We start from the raw sequence: 17,115 nt of genomic DNA on the forward strand, positions 1-17,115 counted from the left end.
AAGGCAAGATGCAGCTTCATCCATTACATCTTCAGCAAACCACAGAAATTTGGCATCAAGTTCCGGCTCGCTGCTGATGCCGACACTAAATATGTAGTGAATGTCGTGCCATACCTGGGAAGAGACGACACGCGGAGGCCAGTTCAGAGGCTCGGAGACAGTGGGGTGTTGGTATTGGTGGAGCCTTACACAGATAAGGGCAGCGACATCACTAAAGATAACTTCTTTACTTCACTTGAGTTGGCAAAAACATTACAAGCCAAGAAAACGAGCCTGGTTAGCACAGTCAAGAAAATCAGAGGAGAGATTCCCCCGTGTGTAAAGACACTAATGCTGCTGTTCACTACACAGGAGCTGAAAAGTGACAACGCATCACTCACCGTCTACTCACTGTCTATCAGGGCAAAACAAATGCAGATGACCAGTGGCAGTGTTTTGTGGGATACAGCTGTTCATATATATGTATATATACACACATATATATATATATATATATACACACACACATAAATATATATATATATGTGTATATATATTTACACACATATATATATATATACACACACACATGTATATATATGCACACATATGTGTATATATATACACACACACATATGTATACATATATGTATATATATATATACACACACATATATATACATATATGTGTGTATATATATATATACACACACACATATATGTGTACATATATGTATATATATATATACACACACATATATACACACACATATGTGTATATATATATATACACACATATGTATATATATGCACACATATACTGTATGTATACATATATGTATATATACACACACACATATACACACACATATGTGTATATATATATACACACACACATATATGTATATATATGTGTATATACACACATATTTATACACATATGTATATATATATATCGAACATATATTCATTGCTCGCCTCGCAACTGAACTGCGTTCTGTCCACATGATTTCAAAAGCCTCAACAGTAGCGTCAAGAGATGGGGAAGAGAAAGCAGTGAAATGCTTTCATATACTGTACATATGTCAATGCATTCATTAATTAAACAGTTTTAAGGTTAAAGTTATAAATGAAAACAAATAAAAGGGGCTTTTATGTCTAAATTCAATTTCTGTTCATCCATTAACACACTTTCTCACACATTTTGCTTCCTCATATTTACTATCACCTGTATTCACATTACACATCCATTTATTTTCACTTTGTACTTTGATCTTTGAAATGATATGCAAATTAATTATGAACGACATTGAAATTAATATGAAAGGGCATTTAATCATTGTAAAGTATTGTCAAAACATTTATACCATGGATATTATTTTAAATTGAGGCTTGTGAGTCCCACAGCATTTGCATGTTGTTGTTCAGCACTCTGGGAACTGTGCCCGTCTCGTCATCCCTGCGCTGTCATAATACTTTGCGTTCCGGCACCTTATGATTTACAAATGAAGCACTGCTAGTAGCCTATGTTTTTGTGGCATTGTCTGACTTGAGCAGTGCAGTGGACCCGGTTTGCGACACCGCTGACTGGGATATTTCGAGTTAGGTGGTCCGTGAGTGGTTCTTTAAGGGTTAAATGGTCCTTGGACTGAGAAAGTTTGAGAAACGCCGTCTTACAGTCGTTGTTTTCTTTCCAATGTGGACATAAAAATACAAAAACATCCTGATGACCGACTGAGTGACTTTACATTCTAGTTTAATAATCCAGAGATTGTGGTTGGTTTAGAGCAGGGAGGCTTCACAGCTGCAGTGCTCTCGTGTCTGGAGGAAGATCACTGTGATTGGTCACGCAGCTTTGCACTCAGCGTCTGCAGCTCTGTGATGAGTCGCTCCACAGCAGCTACGCCATCCTGCAGCTCATCGTGGATCTGACCCGTGGCCACGTCTGTGTGCATTTGCTGCAGGAAACAAGAAAAGCACAACACAACATTGTGGCGTTGCACTGATGTCCAGACATTGTCATGTTAAGTCAATGTTATTTTTTATAGCCCAGCTTAGAGCAGGTGACACCTTCTATCCTTAGACCCTCACACTAAATGAAGAAAAACCATAAAAAAAAAAAACTTTTGTGGGGGAAATGATCACACATTACTAGACTAAGGGAGGAGAGACTGTTGACTCTTCTCTTCTCATTCTAACACCATCACACAGTGTGAGCAGCTCTAAATGGATGTTTTATACAGTCGCACACAAGCAGCATTTATGCTGTGACATTTAATAAAGCTTCACCATCACTGCAGGCACCTTACAAGGAGAGCAGGAGGGTTTACACATTCATATTTACATTCTTTCAACCATATTATCACTGCTATATTACTCATGCAGAGCCTATTGTTGTTGAGCATACATTAGATTATCATCTAACAAGCCACAGTCATGTTTTTTTACAATGACAGAAGACGAAACTATACAACTCCTGACAGATTATGCTGACAAGGTCCTGGACTAAACCCGTGTTTGCTGTTCGTTTATTGGTGCAGGAAAAGGATGGATTTACATTTGCATCAGTCATTTCACTGCGGTGTTTTTGGTTCGTTTGAAGATGAAATCAAATGTTGAAGACTGGTCAGCTGGTTAGGGATGGACATGCTCCTTCTTTGTTGTTGTATCGTAACTAGTGCTGTCAAATGACTCAAATATTTAATGTTTTTTCTTATTGAGACAATATCTCTGTCACACTGCATATTTGGAGTTCTTCCTCTTATTGTGAGAGCCACACAATAATAAGAGAGGCTGTGTATCACCTGCAGTGTGTGAATAAAGTGACGAGCTAAAGGAGCTAGCGGTCTTCGGTGGTCTCCTTACTACGGTTCGGGGGTCTGCCAGCTTGGTTGGTAACACTGCATACATCATTACTTGGATGTGGGGAGTGCGTGGAGAAATGATCCAGGCTGCGTTGGATACGGAGAAGTGCACAGCGCTCGCCATCCACTCAAAACGTAACGTTAGCCTACGACTCTCTGGGCGGCTCGCGTGCCTGTTTTATTTCCGGTCTAGCTAGAGCCAGTGTGGTGAGTTTCTCTAACGTTACTAGTTGTCTAGCTATCTATGGTTGCAACATAGAGATATATATATATATATATATATATATATATATATATATATATATATATATATATAAAGGCTAGATGTTTTAAGGTGGAGTGTCGAATGTCCGCACAGGGCGGCCATCAGTCAGCTCGCTCACCCATAACAAGTGCTGAAACAGCATTTTTAAGCGTTTTTAATGATCTTCTTTTATCGGTTGACTCTGGTTTTTCCACTTTCTCTGCTTTTATATTTATCCGCAGCTTTTGACACTGTGGATCACCAAATTTTGCTTTCTCGACACTGTGAGGACTGTGTGGGCATCAAAGGCACAGCCTTACAATGGTTCAAGTCGTATCTTGAGGGCCACTCTTTCTCTGTCCACTTGGGCCCTTTTAGCTCGAGGGTGGCCCCTCTTAGCTGTGGAGTGCCCCAAGGCTCTATTTTAGGCCCGTTATTATTTTCTTTGTATTTGCTGCCCCTAGGGTCCATTTTTCAAAAACACAATATTTTGTTTCACTGTTTTGCTGATGATGTTCAAGTCTATTTGCCTTTAAAACCAAATACAGATAGCGCCCACACTAAAGGAGCGGGGTTGGGAGGGGGTAAAGGAGGGGGTTTGGAAATCCTTTTGATTTTTCGATCAGTCAGAAATCTGGGTGTGATTATTGACAGCTCCTTCAAGTTGGATCAGCAGATTAGTTCGGTTGTAAAAGTAGGCTTTTACCAGTTACGCCTTTTCAGTAAAGTCAAGCCTTACCTACCACACGCTGATCTAGAGCGTGTAGTCCATGCCCTTATGTCGGTTGGACGACTGTAACTCGCTATTCTATGATTTAGACCAGGCCTCCATCCATCGCCATAGAGAGAATGCTGCCGCACGCTTGCTCACTGGCTCATGGAAATATGAGCATATAACTCCTGTTCTGGCCTCCTTGCACTGGCTCCCAGTGAGCTACAGGATTCATTGCTAGTTGTACCGAGATCACGAATGAAATCGAGGGGTGACCGTGCTTTTGCTGTTGCGGCGCCCACACTTTGGAACAGTCTTCCCTTGAGCGTTAAAACAGCTCAGTCTTTGAATGTTTCTAAATCTCTTTTGAAGACCCATTTGTTTACAAGGGCCTTCAGCACAAGCTGAGCAGGATTTTATTTTTATTTTGTGGTTGTTGTTATTGCTATTGTTTGTAACTTAACTATGTATTTTAAATTTGTTGACATTTTGTATTGCCAGTGTACAGCACTTTGGGCAGCAACGGTTGTTGTAAATGTGCATTATAATTAAATTTGACCTTGACCTTGTAGTGGTACATGGACTATTTAATGTACCACATAACGATAACTTGCTGAATTATCTACCGATTTTCAACCGGTTTGGCTTGTTATAAACGTCAGAGATGTAGTTATTATGACACTGCATATTTATAAATATATTTATAAGTTTACCTTTATATATATCTATGGTTGCAACAGTATGTGAAAAAAACTACAAAGTTTGCGAGGCCAAAAAGAACAACCTCTCGATAAAAAAATTGACGTCGTTAAAATGGGTTTGTGTTAACGCCGTTAATAACATGTTTAACTGACAGCACTTCTTGCGCCATCAATAATCATAATAATAATCAAAACTGTTCATCTCCAACACTTAGCAATGGACATCTCTATAATCCCAATATTTAACAGAGTGTGGTGTATTTAGAGACAACACTGCAGAAAGCTGGTGATCGTGAGCCGAATCACAACCTGGTGAACAAACCTTTTTAATGAACTGATTCTAATGATTCAGTTACACCGAAAAACAACTGCTTCGACCGGCACGAGTTTGTGTGTTTGTGACGCATATAAAACCACGTCACAGCAGTTTCGTGCAGTTGTGCCATGACGACTCCGCCCACATTAAGGAGGAGCTATGAAGTCATGGAAAGGACATGACTGATACCAAACCGAGTAGAGTCGAGTAGTGCGAGAAATGAATAATGGAAAAGTGCCATATGACTGGAACAATGCATCAGATATGTCCCACCCACTCCTATCAAAGCTCCGCCCTATAACACTGGAACTTTTGCCGTTTATAACTTTAGTAACATGTTTGTTACAACATGTTAACATTTTTTTCACAATGATAGCAACACATTTCTTTAACATTAATTCATCCAATATTTGTGCATATTTTCTCAAAGCTAACGGATACAGATCAGAAAATGTAGAATACAGATGGAAAGCCCTTCACATTTAAGTACGCGACTAATATTTTCAAACATCATTTACATTTGTCACAATAATAATATGAATAGCAATTATTTTGGTGACGACAGTAAATTTCCAGACATGAATCACGGCAAAGACGTCGTGTGTCGTGCAGTCACTTTACCTTAGCTTTGGTGGCTACACTGCGTAGACTCAGCCTGGTGGAGGAGAGCATCTGCAGAGCTTCAGCTGGATTTGTCTTCTTCTCACTGCAACTGATGGTCACTGAAAGACAGAGATCCAGAGAAAAGATCCTTTAGCTGTTTTTATATCACGGTGTTTTATTTCTCTAGGATGTCACCAGCACTTTTTGTCTGAAGTTTAATTATTAGTATTTTGAATGTGGGAATAAAAGTTTGGTTTCAAACTGTTATGTATTCAAATGCGATTTATGTGATGCTGCCTATATCTTGCCCTGTGGACCCTTATTAACAAGGAAGCCGAGCTGATAAGTCAGTCTGTTGCCTCGTTCTCCCATGATCATGAAGTGGTTATTCTGTGATCTCGAGATAACCGACTGAAAAAAGATCGTAGGCTTCTGTAATCGGCCAATAACACAATAATAAGACAGTGATGTTTAATCTGAATTTTCCTAAACTGAACGACTAGTTGAAAGGAGCTGATACTGAACCTGTCACGTCTTATAATGAAAGATAGTATTGAAGTATTGAACTTACTAACAACATTCTCTGCTCTGAAGGTTTGCACAGGACTCCGCATCGACTTCCATATATTTGAGCAATCTAAACAAAGACTTATCCCGACAAAAGGAACAGACAATTAGCCAGAAACTGAACCAGCTCCTCAGAAATGAGGTAGTTTTGCCCTCACAGCTTAGCTACAGTCCTGCTCTCGCTCTCCCTCTTTCTCTGGGAGGATCATCTGCTGTGGCGACCCAAAGAGAGGGAGAAGCCAAAAGAATGTTGTCATCCGGGTGTTTATCATGTGATCTGTGTGCTGAACGTGACTGCAGACAAAAGACAGATGTTTGTACCAAAGCAATGAATAGTTCACATACCTACATACAGGTGCACAGTCCACTACACTACAACTGGTGATTAGGAATAATGTTGTTGATGGAAACCAGACAGGAAAATAAAATGCAGGTTTTATAGTGAGGGAGGGAGGGAGACAGAGGGAGAGATAAAAATATAATATATATAATATATCGGCCATAGAGAGAAAAGGATCTGTGACGTCAGTTTAAACAAGCTAAACTGTGATATGTCTGTTTATAGTTAACGCACTGGAATGGACTTTTTTAAACAAAGTTTTTCTTGTGAAATATTTGCAGGACAGACACAGCTGTGTGGCTTTATAATGAAGAGCACTGGTATTTAGTTCAGTACAGAGGAGGATTTGAAATGATATTGTTTTATGGCAAATTCTCAAACACAAACAGACACACTCACACACACAGCGTAGCTCCGCCCTCACATGCTGCACAAGTTACATGACGTGTTGGAATGTTGGTGCATGTGTGAAAGTTAAACATGAAGAGGAAAAGGAAAAGGAGGAGGAGGGTGGAGGTCAGAGGTCAGCTGACATAATACTATCACCAACAATACTTTCTCCAAGACTCACATCTGACGGAAAATTCCGTGCTGTGCTGTGTCTGACTGCGATAAAACATCTGTGGAAAGTACAGTGGGATTAAGAGACAACTCTCTCTTATAGGCTTGTGTCCTTCTACCGCTCCACCATGGAGAACATCCTCACAGGAAGGAGCTCCGGAGGGTCACCAAAATGGCAGAGAAGGTCATGCCCCCTACCCATCATCATGCTGCTGCGCTCTACAGGAAGGGTCAGAGCAGACTCTACCTGTTGAGGACACTAAGGTCTTTCGGGGTGCAGGGAGAACTCCTTAAGACCTTCTATGACTCGGTAGTGGCATCAGCCATTTTTTTATGGAGTGGTCTGCTGGGGCAGTAGAATCCCAGCTGCGGAGAGGAAGAGGCTGGACAGACTGAGTAAAAAAGCCAGCTCTGTCCTTGGATGTGTCCTTGACCCAGTGGCGGTGGTGGGAGAGAGGAGAATGGCTACCAAGCTATCATCTCTGATGGACAATCTCTCCCACCCCCTGCAGGACACCATCACAGCACTTGGCAGCTCCTTCAGTAACAGACTGAAACATCCTACATGTCTGAAGGAGCGGTATCGCAGGTCCTTTCCTTCCTGCAGCTGTTAGACTGTACAACAAGCACTGCTCGCAGTAGACCACACATTACCAGGCTCCTCATTCCTCCCTTCCATGTGGAATATACTGTAAATTATACAAACCTATACATATTTATACTGTAAATTTCAAGTCCATATTGTGTATATTGTGCTGTCTATAATGTACATTCAACATTCTATCTTTAACTAAGTTTTATAGCCTAAGTGTTAATATCTGAGTATGTTATTTTCTTTTTGGTAATGCATGTTTATTATTGCTTATTATCTTTATCTTTACTGTCTTGCTGCTGTAACAATGCAAATTTCCCCACTGCGGGACAAATAAAGGACTATCTTATCTTATCTACCCCACACTGGAGGGCCTCCAAAGGCAAGAGTGCTAACCACTACACCAACTGTGTGGTCCCAGGTAAAACCCACTGAGAGATTTAAAAACCTCTTCTCCAAGCGAGACCGGGGCAAGATAGGCAGCATCACATAAATCGTGTTTGAACACATAAAAACAGTTTGAACGCAAACCTTTAATCCCATGAGAAATAAAAAACACATGCATGCCAAACGACCCGGGGTTTTTGTTGTTGCACTTCGGTGTATTTTGAATAAACTCTCTCTGTGTATCAGCACGTGGCCTCAACAAAGGAGACTCAGGAGTTATGAGATATGAGATATGATGCCTGCTGTGTGTGTGTGTGTGTGTGTGTGTGTGTGTTGATGATGATTGTGTGTGTGGTTCTCTCACCTTCTCCCATGTGAATGGATCTGTCCATTACCTCCTTGAAGAGACTTGGTACGTTCTCCCAGCCGCCAGTCTGAACCTCACAGCGATGAGACTTCGCTAAGAACTGCAGAGCCTACGAATCCACACAGAGAAACACAAAGACACTGTTTTCATTTCTACTCAGTGTTCCCGCTGACGACACAACTCATCAAATTCATTTGTTCATCCGTGGTCAAAATATGTCAACGCTCACAACATTCACTCCATCATTTCTCACCATGTCGATCAAGTTCCATTTAGTTTTTATTCACATCACTGATTCCCTTTTTCTGAAAAACCCACATTTTCATCACTCTAATAGTAAAATATAACACTTCTTTAGTCTTGATGACCACTCAACGCTGCTTTACACTAGAGTTTTGCATTCACCCATTCACTTAATATCACTCATCTTTCATACGTTCACACGCTGCCAGCACAGCCGTCCCGATTATGTATAATTATTATTATTATTATTATTATTATGTATAAGGGCCATAGTGAAGAAAACTAATTCAAGCTTTCAAGAATAAAGACATCAGGCATCAGTTCCACTCCTTTTACATCCAAAAGGTTAATTATCAATCTGATGGTTTCTTGAGAATCTATAAAACCTATTTGAACAGCACACCGTAGGAGCCGTGCAGTTCACCACTACCTTCCTAACCAGACGTTAAGGTGAGCCGCTTTGATTCTCAGCCTCAGTTGTTTACAACATTCACAGTGAAGAGACGTTCGTCTCGTGGCACTGACCTTGTCGTTGTCCTCAGTGTTGGAGCTGTGGCCGTCACCGTACAGCAGGGCATACTGTCGCCATATCTCAGCGTCGCTGCTGTGGCGGGAGGTGACTCGACCCAGGAGCTCCTTCAGTTTGGACCGCTGCTTTTCTGCCGGTTCTCCCTGACTGTCTATCAGGTTTCCAACCACCGCTCTGACCAGCACCTGTAGAATCTGCCAAGAGAAAAACGCCACATTCAAGCTTACATCACATCGTTTGTTTCACCACAGGAAATGATTTATTTATTAATCTGCTGCATGACTTAGCTTTCAATAAAGAAGCGAAAGAGAGGAGTCATGTGAGGAACGTGCTTCTGATCACTGAGATTGCAGAGTGAAGTTTACATGGAGATGTTAGATGAACAGAGCTACTTGTATCTGAAGAGTACATGGTCTATACATGTATGTACTTATCGAGAGGGTTTCCTGCCACGCAGCAGCCAATCAATTAAGAAATGTAACAGCCAATCAAAAAATAGCATTTTTGTATCCGGGTACAATTGACATGATCCCGCTACAACTTTCCAAAGACAACGATGCACCCACTTCAAAGACGCAGCAGTGCCATATTGGACGAGTAGCCTACAGTACAGTGAGTCATGTCCATGTTTGTTTTGCTGCACGGATCAAAGAAACACATTTAAGAAGCTGAAAAATCAGAAAGCTTGTCTCAATAATGAAAAAACCCTCAAACAGATTCATTATCAATTGATTATTTATCGATTTCAGCCCTACTGTTATTTGAAAGTCACCATGTCGACTAAATTGGCTGACAAAAGAGCTACGTGTTCAACACAATGACAAACAAACAAATTAAATTCACTTATACAAAGGATTAACAAAGGATGTTGTTAAGCAAATAAATTATAAATAAAATAAATAAATAAAACAAAAGACATACACTAAACCAAACAACAACCAAGCACAATCTCCCTCACAAAATAAATAAAGATTACAGCAAAGCAACATTCAATTTACTCAGGGATGTGTTGAATGGAGGCTGCTGCTGACCTTTTTCTGATTTGCAGTCTAGGAGCTTTATTGATGAGAAACACAACCAGAATAAATGAACGTGCTGCTGGGAGAATTACTGCCCAAAACAGGGGCACAGCAAATAGAAAAAACAAATACAGCGTAAAAAAGTCCTGAGCAATTATCCTGAAAAACATTAAAAACGAGTTTTAGTATTCAGCCAAAACCACATATAATATCTCTGCAACAGAATTGTGATTCTAACTGTTCTCACAGGGTTGAAAGACGACTTCGTTAAAGATAACAGATAACAAAACAGCAAGATTTAAATCCCTACAGGGCCGACGGAGAGAATGAATTGGCTCATTTGCTACATTTATTCAAAGCTGATGGTTCATCGCTTACGTTGAGCGTATTGGTGGGTGTGTATGTATACAGACATGAATTAAGGGTCGCTTTTCTTTTTGCTATAAATGACTCTGCCAATAGAAAGGTTATATTCCTACATATAACTTCCGAGGACGTCACATATTTTACTCACGCTGTTTTTTTACTTTCACAGTTTGCTTCAAAGAGCTGCAAACAGAGCAGGTTTCATTCTTTTGATATTCAAAGAAACAGTTTGTATAGTGTTACTATAAACTAGTCACCAACTATTAATGATAAATCACTTTTATACATTCTCTTATAAATACTAGTTTAATTCATTTCCAAAGAGACCATAGAACTACACTGTAAAAAAGAAAATGGTTGAAAATATCGCTTCAATTGGTAAAATCAAAAGGAAATAAGTTCATTTAAACAAAAATATATGAGGTAACTTTCTTACTTTAGTTAGCAGACAGACAACGTGACAGCTGTGTGTAAGTTTGTGCTGTGTGATCACCAGTTTCACCTCTGGCTGGTGGCTGTGAATTTAGACAGCAAAATATCTTCCGGTTCAGATAAGATGGTGCCTTATTTTCTGAAAATTGCTGTTGAATATTGAGCCAATTGCCTCTATTTTTAGCTTAGTCTCCAATACCATACCCAGTACATGGAAATCTGCTCTGGTTCTCCCTCTGTTAAAGAGTGGAGACCCTAGTGATTTGAATAATTATCGTCCCATCTCCAGACTGTCTGTTATGGACGATGTGTTTGAATCTCTTAAATCTGAACAGCTAAAAACAGACAATAAGATTTTCAGAAAAATCAGTCAGGCTTCAGACCATCCCATAGTACAATCACAGCAGCTACTTTATAGTCTTGCAGGAGGGGCCCTCAGATTTTGAGGTACCCCTACCTGAGTGAACAAAATAAACTGGATGACTCTGTTTATAAGGCTCTTCTTGGCTTGGTTCCTGCTTATTTATACACTTTTCTTCAGAGAACCAAAAGCCACTATGCCTTGCGTTCCAATGACAATTTGTACCTGTCTGCAGCCTGTGATCGGACCCACTCGCCCACTGCCACAATTTACATTTGGAACATGAAGAAGGCTTCAATTTATGCAGCATAACTGCCGGCCCGTAAAATCACGTGCCAGGAAACCAGGAACAAGTCTCTTGAAGGGCATTTTGAGTTAATTTACAGATTCTGAAAGTGTGTCTAAGCTTTCCATAAATGTCTAACACATGGAAATCTGAACATATAGTATTTGAAGGACTCCTCAAACTGGTTTAGGGAGAATTTTAGCCCAAAAGATTTACACCTTCTGGGGGCCAAGTGATAGTATTGTCACATTTACATAGTCCAACCCCCTCCTGGTCTGAGCTGTCAGTGACATCTGATATCTTTTAGCCCACAGGACAGAAACCATTGCAGTAGTTTCAACGATGGTTATCAATAGCAGGTCTAGGGACCCAGAGGGTTCTATGAAGAGGTCCCAGAGGGTTCCCAGAGAAAAATAAAAATGAAATATGAATATAAATTTCATAAAAATGAAAAACACGAAGGGTAATATACTTAAGAGTTAGAAGGATCAAGGTTGGAAGATTTCTAATATCAAATAAAATACATTAAATGGCTCGGTGGTGTAGTGTGGATGGATCAGTGATGTGCTTACTCTCATAGTTGCTAAATCGTTAGCATCACAGTCAGTACTTCATACCCAAAGCTGTCATTCACACATTATTCAAGCACATCAGGTTGTTTTGTTATTCATATTAATAGCAGATGCTCACAGCTCATAATACGATCATCTGATCGAACACAAGTTTCGATGTGCACATCATTTACATTTTAAAACAACAATACTGAGCTAGCTAATAACAATGAAGCCACATAACGTTCTGAAACGCACAATGGATTATTAAAAGACAATGTCCAGCATGTCGCCTCAATGTGTCCAATTATTCCAATTATGTCCTGTCACTGTCTTTCGGCCACTAAAGAATCCATCCGTTTGCTGTTCATAAGCTCTGGAGAAAGTTTGCGGCTACATTTTGCAGCTGCTTCTTCCGTAGTAAAGCAGAAGTGAGATCGTTGTCACTTGTCTATTTAGTTCATCTTCCTTCAATGACGAAAACACACACAGCTTCTCGAAGCAGCAGTAACAGTGAGGAGCAATGTGTATCCTCTATGACTCGCAGATGATTGGCCGAAAAATCACCACACCCAACTTGGAATCGGTTCACAGCGATAAACAACGCTAATTCATATACAAAGTTTATGGTTTTAAGACCCCCAATACTGTTATTTGAAGCTTCGTGTGGCTTCTTTCAACTTGCATATTCTGTAAAAATCGAAAACCTCAGATTTAGTTGGAAAAAAAAGATGAGGTTGTTCTGTCCATGGAATTTTTGTTGGACAGTGTTACCAACAACTGCAGTCAAAATGTCGTTAGCATGTTAGCACTTGTGAGTACAGCATGAAAAGCAAAAAAAACTAAATTAAACAGGGAAAATAAAAAAAATAAAAAACTCAGACCAGCATAATTAAGAAAATTAAGTTTTTTGGGGGGGGGGGATTTTTGTTTGTTTAGCTTAAAAAAAGCTTCAGAAAAGGAGGGAAATTAGACCCTTCATTTGGGTCTGGCATTTCTGATGGAGACCTAGTTTTTTATTTTGTTGGGTGTATCTTTTCGTTGGTGACCAAGTAGAACATCTTACTGGCATTAGCCGTCATTACATTTGTTTTGGCCTGACATGTGGGCTGAACTATGCCAACGCTTCACACTCAAGTATTGCAAAATGGACTTTTAAGCCCAGTCCCTTACCTGGATGTCCTTGTAGTTTTCCTTGAGGTCCATCAGACGGTGGTATGCTTTGATGGCTTCACCAAAGTCCCCAATGTCAGTGCTCACTACGATGAAGTTCTCCCAGATCTGCCAGTGTTCGTAGTTACACTTCAGGGCTTCCTGTAGTGTACAAAAAGCTTTGTCTCTGCAGATGAGGGCGATGCAAAGAGAAAGAACAAGGAACAAAGTAAATAACGATAAAAGAGTGGATTTACACAAGAGAATTAATGTGCTGATACCAATGGGATTAACTGTAATAAAGTGGAAATGGGATTGGCTGATAGAAAACATACACACACATTCTTGTACAGACTTCTTATTGAGGACAGCCATAGACACAATCAATCCCTGGGCCCTTATCAAACCATCACAACTGAATAACAGGGATGGGCATTTCTAGCAAAAATGTTATGCAAAGATTCAATAGTAGTATTCATAGAATATTCAAATATTCTTAACTCCAGCACATGAGAAACAAGATTCATTCAATGCATTCAAAGATGGGTGAGTGTGAGAGTGAATGGTTGTGTCCCTGTGATGGACTGGCAAACCATCCAGGGTGTACCTCAACTATGGCCCTATGTCAGCTGAGACTGGCACAGCACCACCCACAACCCTCAAGTGGAGGATAAAGCGGTAGAAGACGGATGAACTGTTGATTATTTTCTCGATTTAATCAAGAACTGTCAGAATGTTGATCAGTTTTTTAACAAATCTGGAAATTTGGATGTTCTCCATTATCTTGTTTTGTCCACAAACCAAAATGCATCAGTTTAAATGATTTCTTTGTGATGTGGAGCAAAAAAAACACTTCCATTAAAGAAGCTGAAGAATCAAAAAAAACTTTGGTCGATTATCAAAGTAGCTGAGGATTTATTTGGTAATTGATCGAATACTCATTCAGCCCTAATTGTGAGATGGGTTGCAGGTGTGCATGTTTTGAGTGAATGATATGTGTGAGTCTAGGTGGATCCTCGGAGCTGATTGGTCCTGCACAGGAGGAATCTGTATAAGAGGCCTGAACATCCTCAAACCACTCACAGCCAGACTGCCAACAGACATTTTGTGCTTGTTTTTAAGAAACCTTTAAAATGGTTTTGTTTTGCTGTTTTGCTGGTGGTTTCTTGGGAGTTGGGATCATGTTGTGATCAGGTTTTCCCTTAAGTCTGGTCATAACAGTGAGATTATGAAAGATTCACACCTCTAACAGTAACCTAAACCCAATTAATAAAAATCAAGTCTCAACTTTCAAAAAGCCTTTAGTTGTGAGGACCAGTCAAAATGTCCTCACAAAGACAGGTTTGAATCTAAATGCATCCTCATACCCTACTACACACATTACACACATCTCACTCACGCACGCACGCACGCAGGCACACACACAAACACACTCCTTTTCAAGTTAAAAAGTGCCAACTAGGTTTTAATAAAAGCTTTCTTGCTTTGTTTTTCAATTTCAGGCCTGAAAGCACATGAGGTTGAGAGAAACTGACTCACTCACCGAGTACCTCCGTATTCTCAGAGCCCATGAGGACATGACTGTGTGAACATCAACAATTCACAGCTATAAGTAACTCAGACCCAAAAGAAAACTATGGAATGGACTATGTACTTGATCCAGGTCCAAACTTTGACAGTGGACAGTATTGGAATTGTGAGTGTTAAAAATATGAATCCTCTGCATTTGAATTTGACCAGTGGCCAGTGAACCCGACCTCTGGCCAAACCCCGACCCATCCATAATTTAAAAAACAGCTCCTGCTCATTCAAAGTCAAGGAGACGAGAGAGTGGACTGAGCAAGTTGAATAGAATATGTGCTGTGTGCCCTCTCACTCACTTTCTTTGTATTTAACAGTCCATACTTAAATACACAGCACTCACATGAACTGACTTGTGTTTCTTTATCTGATATTTTCTTATTCCGAGTCTTATCTAATTTGGGTTATTCAGAGTATTCAAGTGTTATTAATCTGGTTAATATCAGAACGTTTGCTGGTATGACAACGTTCTGATATTAACCAGATATTACAATATAACCACGACAGAGTTTTCTCGACCGGTCAAGCATACCATCTTTGGAGATTTGAGTTTGTTATTTTAAACTATGTTTTCTTACTTGTTTATCATACAGTGGGCCACATTTACACTCTACTCACTTCTTTTTGAGGCGGATGTAAGCTGTAGAGAGGTTGTTCCACGCCTCTGCATTCTGAGAGGAAGAAAACAAAGTTAAGTTAGGTCAAGTTTACAGGATGCAGGAGGGTTTTTGGCATTCTAATTAAATCCATGATAATCTTGTACAATGTAAATCAGGGGATCTAAGAAAGATAACCACACTTTTACAACTCCTCTGGACCCTGTTGACAGCCTGTGCTAAATAAACTTAAAAATAAGGACAATGCTTTTTGGCAATAAATCTTACACCGTTGGAAAGACTGTTTATTTCCCTTTTGAATGGTGACTCATTTGTGGGATGAGCAGCAGAGTTGATGGTGTGGGTTGCAACGATGAATGCCAAACAGCTTATTCTGCTTTTGAATATTTCAAGAATATTTCAAATTTGAAAACAAAAATGTGTAAAATTTAATGTTCAAATAAACAATGTGCCAACCAGGTGATGTGTGTACAAGGTGACATAAAAAAATGTAGTTTCTCAATTTTAGAAGCTCTGCCATTATATTGTCATGTTGTCTTTTCTAGCTACCCTACCTACTGTAGCTTTAATGTTGGGTCCATTGATGTGGATTCTGCTAAGTGATGTGTGTGTGTCTTTGCTGTATGATTTACAGTAGACAGTGACATTTTGTTTGGTATGAGTGTGTACATGTGCTTGTAACCAATTTACCAATTTAGGTGTGAACAGTGACTTTGTCAAGAGGGTTAGGCATAAACTTGTGGTAGTCAAGGTTCCGGGAAGTGTCCCAACAAGAATAGACACACAAACAAACCTGTGTGTGTGTTTGTGTGTGGGCATGTGTTGTTTGTAGATACTTACATCTGGCTCTAGTCCCACACACCTCCTGAAAGCCTTCGCAGCTCCCTCATAGTTCTGCAGAGCCAAGTAGGCACAGCCGAGGGAAAAACATACACCAAGCTGTCCAACACACACACACACACACAAATGTGGGTAAAACAATAAAAGTGAACAGAGTGCTAAATATGTGCATTAAATTGTTTAAAAGCTTATTTAAATTCAATCAAGTGTGCAGCTATACATTCATCTATCCATCTTCCACCAATGTATCCACCACATGAGGATGAGGTACACCCTGGTCAGGTCACCAGTCCATCACAGGCCAACATAGAGACAAACAATCATTTACTCTCACACTCACATACTGTAGTGGGCAATTTTGAATTAATTTTAATTAAATGTTATCTCTTTTATCTAAAAAAGCAGTAAATTGTATTGTTTTTGTGTAAATTGGGCAGCATACAAACACACAATAAACACAATTACTAACCAACTGTATTAAAAATATCAAATTACTACACTATATAATGAATACTATTATACTATACTACTGTGGTGTAGTGCAGTGTTGTCCATCTGTGTTTATGACTGACATACCGTGGGCCGGACAGGGAAGCCCAAAGGGCCGTATGTGGCCCGCGGGCCGTAAGATGCCCAGGTCTGCTGTAGTACCTACTCACTATGCTTGGAACCTCGCCCGAGCAGGTACTAAAAAAGTAGCTGGTACCAGGTACTATGTGCTGTGCCACACCGAGCCGAGTAAAGCCGGTGGAAACACACCATAAGTAGCAAGATTTCTAATTAGGGATGCCTGATTTTATTGGCACAATATCGGTATCAGCAGATATTGGCTTTAAAATGTATTATTGGATATGGGCAAAAACACCAAGATCTGCCATATGACTAAGGACTACAACATTGGGCTA

The 17,115-nt window shown here is 39.9% G+C and overlaps 1 protein-coding gene across 1 annotated transcript in view; it reads right to left on the reverse strand.

Moving 5' to 3' along the window:
- Positions 1-1,177: 1,177 nt before the first annotated feature.
- Positions 1,178-17,115, reverse strand: part of ttc27 (tetratricopeptide repeat domain 27) — a 47,059-nt gene continuing 31,121 nt past the window's right edge. The window contains exons 14-20 of the mRNA XM_058652205.1: positions 16,211-16,309; positions 15,372-15,424; positions 13,194-13,359; positions 9,002-9,199; positions 8,231-8,342; positions 5,438-5,538; positions 1,178-1,937 (exon numbers count right to left, since the gene is read on the reverse strand). Of these exons, the coding sequence (XP_058508188.1) occupies positions 1,812-1,937; positions 5,438-5,538; positions 8,231-8,342; positions 9,002-9,199; positions 13,194-13,359; positions 15,372-15,424; positions 16,211-16,309 (855 nt within the window). The 3' untranslated portion in view covers positions 1,178-1,811. The remainder of the gene's footprint in view (positions 1,938-5,437; positions 5,539-8,230; positions 8,343-9,001; positions 9,200-13,193; positions 13,360-15,371; positions 15,425-16,210; positions 16,310-17,115) is intronic.

This window comes from Solea solea, chromosome 15, assembly GCF_958295425.1.
Source record: "Solea solea chromosome 15, fSolSol10.1, whole genome shotgun sequence".
Taxonomy (NCBI): Eukaryota; Metazoa; Chordata; class Actinopteri; order Pleuronectiformes; family Soleidae; genus Solea; species Solea solea.